At 36.3% G+C, this 4,450-nt stretch overlaps 1 protein-coding gene across 1 annotated transcript; it reads right to left on the bottom strand.

The window, feature by feature from the left end:
• Window positions 1–3,454: 3,454 nt before the first annotated feature.
• Window positions 3,455–4,216, bottom strand: LOC149174744 (uncharacterized). The gene has a single exon (XM_089422676.1). The coding sequence runs from the start codon at window positions 4,140–4,142 to the stop codon at window positions 3,690–3,692; it is 453 nt and encodes a 150-aa protein (XP_089278802.1). The 5' UTR covers window positions 4,143–4,216; the 3' UTR covers window positions 3,455–3,689.
• Between the last annotated feature and the right edge of the window lie 234 nt (window positions 4,217–4,450).

Raw genomic sequence — 4,450 nt, forward strand, 5'->3', positions numbered from 1 at the left:
TGTGTCTGAGACTATGTAATGTTCCATTTTATTCAAACGAACCACAATGTCGTCCATATCATAACGTATATCCCTGAATATCCTCTTTAATTCCTCATAGCCAACAAAGAGTTTGTAATTGTCCACCCATTTGTCTCGTAGCACCATGTGAAGAAGAGTCTCCATCTATCTGTGTGTGGATAACGAGTGAAAAAAATATAACCTTCTCTTTCTCAGTTTGCCTGGATGTGGTACCCATTTGGTTTTACCAACACAAAGTTCAGAATCTGAATGGTACATCCCGTCTCCAAATTCTTTAACTTCTAGAGTGTGAATTTCCTTTCGGACCTCAATAGGCACACCATCAAAGAAATTCACAACTTACTCCCATCGAAATAGTCGAGGATGTCTGGAGGAAGACACAAATTCTTTAACTTCTAGAGTGTGAATTTCCTTTCGGACCTCAATAGGCACACCATCAAAGAAATTCACAACTTACTCCCATCGAAATAGTTGAGGATGTCTGGAGGAAGACACCCCTGGTGTGCCTCCAAACATTGAACTCTCACCCGCAAGAGTTGAACCAACTATATCATAAGGAATACTTTCACCATACATTTTATTGATAAATGATTTACACCCTTATAAATGTTTAATATATTGATTTTCAGGTTGCTGGATATATTTTTGGAGTTATATTGGTAGCAATAAGTTTGATGTTTGGTCTAGTTCAAATCCATCCAACTAATTACTAATTCACTATAAAAAAAAATTTAAAAAAAAAGTTAAACACCTTGAGAGTTATTAAATTATAAATTAGAATAAATCAAAACCATAGCTTCAATAGGAAAACAAAATATTTTTGCTATGAAATTTATCTTTAACTAATAAAATGTCACTTTATATATATCTTTTTTTAAAGTAATGATTATTTTAAAAAGTAATTAAAAAAAATCAATAAATCAAAACTAAATTTTCAATATAAAAAGTATAACAAAATATAATTAAAAAAATGATCCATTTTTAGTAGATATTTTGTAATAATTATTGCTAAAGTTCTTCTCCCTTCTCTAATCTCCAAAGAGAAATTTTTACACGGAGGGAAGGAAAATTCTTAATGGTACAACAGTAGCCCATGAGCTTAAATCCACTCCTTAAGAAAGATCAGAAAGTAGGCATGGTCAATAAATTGGATTTCTGCAAAGGCTTTGACAAGCTCAACTAGTCTTACCTTTACCACATTCTTAGAGCTTTTGGATTTTTAGAGGAGTAGACATATTAAATTGGATCTCTCTTTTCCTCTCCCTTCTTTTATATTCTCCTCAATGGCTCCTCGACTTGCACATTCAATTATTTGAGGGGTATTAGGCAAGAAGACCCTCTCTTTCCTTTCCTCTTTGTCCCAATGGTGGAAGACCTTAGTCGATATTTATAGGTCATTGCTCACCACGGTACCATCAAAGGTTTATGCTTGTTAAGGCCATGGATTCAAGTTTTATAAATTTAATTTTTTTCTAAGTAGGAGGAGTACTGCATGCATCGTACAAAGTGCCAACTGGACAACAATGTGTGCATAATCAAATCTTGATGATTAGTATCCGAAGGTGTTTTGCATAAGTGGAAAGAATCTCCATGATGAGGTGACGTTGAAAGATGTTTACTGAAAACGTAAAGTCGATGGGTGGAGAAGAAACCATTAGGATATATTTTGAGTATGGACCGGTTGTTGAGCAGGGTGTGTGGGAACATTGGATGATGTTTACAGAAATTGCCAGGGTAGTCAGGTCGACGTGGAAGACTGGGTGAGTTAGAAAAAATCTAGATGAATGATGACAAGGATGATGGTGTGGATCTATAAAAGGATGAGATTTCTCCCACTCGTGGGTCTGGCCTGTTTAGTTCAATCAGTAATTCAATCGATGAGTTCAAGTGGAGAAGAGTTCTATCAGTCTGAGTTTTGTTGTTTCATAGATAGTTTCCATTTAATCAAATCTCTCTAATGGTTCTATATCTGCATGTTTAATGTTCGAGTCTATATGTTGGTCTTGTGTCTAATTGTTTGAAGCATACAAAGCTAGTTAATACTATGTTGCTTTGAAGTATGTAGTTGTCTTTGCTTATCATGGATGTTAGGTTGGTGAGCCTCTTTATGGAGTACATTTTTGTAGTGCACTACACATCTTTTCGAATGAGTAATGGAAGTTATGGCTGGTGTGTTATCTATATTTATTTATGGTTTTATTAGATCCTGATATGTGAGATATGCACACTCTTTGTTGTTATCGTTCTATATGATGAATCTTGTTAGATATATGCTTTCATAAAGTGTTGTGCAACATAAGAATTAAGCACAATTTTTAGAACCTTGTCATGTGTTTGTTAGGAGTATAGGAAAATGATTTATAAATCTGAGAATGTATGTGAGGTTGGAGGTAGCAGTAGTAATGGATTTGGTCATACATCAAGAGGAGCATCACAAAGTATTCCAATTCAATCTTTTGTGCAGAGTAGCGTGCATTTGTTACGTAGTGCAGCAGGTACACTATGTTCGTCCTCCATAGTAGCATATTTATATGCCTTCATATTATCATCCTCATTTCCTCCTCACTTTGCGCCCGTTAAGCAATGGCTTCTTCGTGTTATTGATAAGAACTTACATTGAGTATTACCCAAACAAAACAATAGGAAGAAAAATTATATGTTTTTAATGCTACAAAGGTTGGATATCACATTTTTTGTTCCTATGGTAAAGGTGCAAGCACAAGGCATAAGATACAATGACCAAAGTTTCCTTCGTGAGCACACATGTGATTGTGGACACACATGTGATCACCAATAAATAATCATCATCTAAAAAACATTGTCATCCCCTTCTCCTCCTCTAAGGTGTTACTCTAAGCCATTAGGCCACTAAATTCAACCCGTCACCATACCACACCATATGAAAACAAAAAAACTATGTTAAATAATAAATATAGATTAGCTCATGCTTCTCTTCATTGTATTAAAAGGAATATATTTTTTTTTGTATTAAAAACAATATTTTTTTCTCTTTTGACGTAAAATTCCACCCATAAATATATTACATTAATATATACATTGTGGTCAATATCAATAAGCATCTTTATTATATTAACACATACTTTGTGCTCAATATTAATATTTTTTTGTAGGCTTGGTGGGACTACATCTTCATCATGTCCAATATATCACCCCAATCGGGGCGGGGAATTGAACATGACTTCACATCAAAGAGTTCCTTAATAGAGCACACTCAATATTAATTTTAATAGGCATATCTTTAATTTAATTTTAGCTCTCTATAAATGTGAAATATAGAAAAATCTCTAACATTTGACTATATAGTCTCAACCCCACTTTATATGATTATAATGAATTATCACAAGACACATTGATATTATACCAATAAAAATTTATGTATTTAGTCATTCATAATCTTTTGTACATGAAATATTGTTTTATATCTTTTTTAACCATAAGTGCATACTTGTAGAAGCTTTTACATTTATTAAGAGAAAGACTAGTGATCATAAAATCACATCATAATTCATTTGTCAACAAGTCCATCGTCAAGACAAGTCCCCTCCCCTTACAACGGCCGAAACTAATTTACCAACACCAGAATCATCACCACTGATCAGTTCATACCATCGTTTAAATAAAATGCAAAACCAAGCAGACTGTAATTATTAAGACGGTTGAAATATGTTGGGCTTGGGCGAGCGCGGAGGAAACTGAGGCAGCCGGTTGCCCTTATCATCGTAAATTATGAGACCTGAGAAATCAAGGGGCTCACACCGTTCGCCCATCAGAATGCTCCTCTGCCACACAAAATCTTCTCCACCCTCCTCCTCCATAACAGCACGGTCATATGCCTCCTCTTCGTCCTCTTTTGCCTCCCATTTCCTAGAAATCAAGAGCTTTTTGCTGCTGTTGATAAGCGCCCGACCTGGGAACTTGCGAGCAGACTTGAAACCCCTAATCACATAATTTTTGTTGTTCCTACGGTGGAAGCGAGCGGCGCAAGATGCACTAACCACAGCCACCACGGCCACTACCACTAGGAAACCGGTGACGCTGGCCAACCAGTTCCCTGTGCCCGGCCCTACTCTCAGGGCCAAAACTGGAAGCCACCTGGCCATGTGATTCGAACCCCAGACCTCAGAAACACAACACAAAAGCCTCCTCTGTCAAATTGCAGATGGCTATTGGCTCCTCCCGCAGGTCGAATAAATACATAACGTGTAAATATGTAGTGAATACCTATGGGTGTTGACTGCCTTTCTTCAAAGTATGGTGAACAGTCAACACAACACAACTCTGTGACGAAGGCTGTGTATGGTCATTGGCTAGTACGCCCAATCCAGTTCCGCGAATCGCAACAAAGCGTGAAGAGGCCCCATTTACTTTTTAATCACACATTATTTTATTCCACTTATGCAATTGGTGG

The sequence above is a fragment of the Pinus tabuliformis genome, chromosome 4_1 (genome assembly GCF_031772625.1).
Source record: "Pinus tabuliformis cultivar Carrire ecotype Pingquan chromosome 4_1, CPIR1, whole genome shotgun sequence".
Classification (NCBI taxonomy): domain Eukaryota; kingdom Viridiplantae; phylum Streptophyta; class Pinopsida; order Pinales; family Pinaceae; genus Pinus; species Pinus tabuliformis.

Coding starts and splice junctions, on each gene's coding strand:
- LOC149174744 (XM_089422676.1), bottom strand. CDS start 4,142: ATGGCCAGGTGGCTTCCAGTTTTGGCCCTGAGAGTAGGGCCGGGCACA.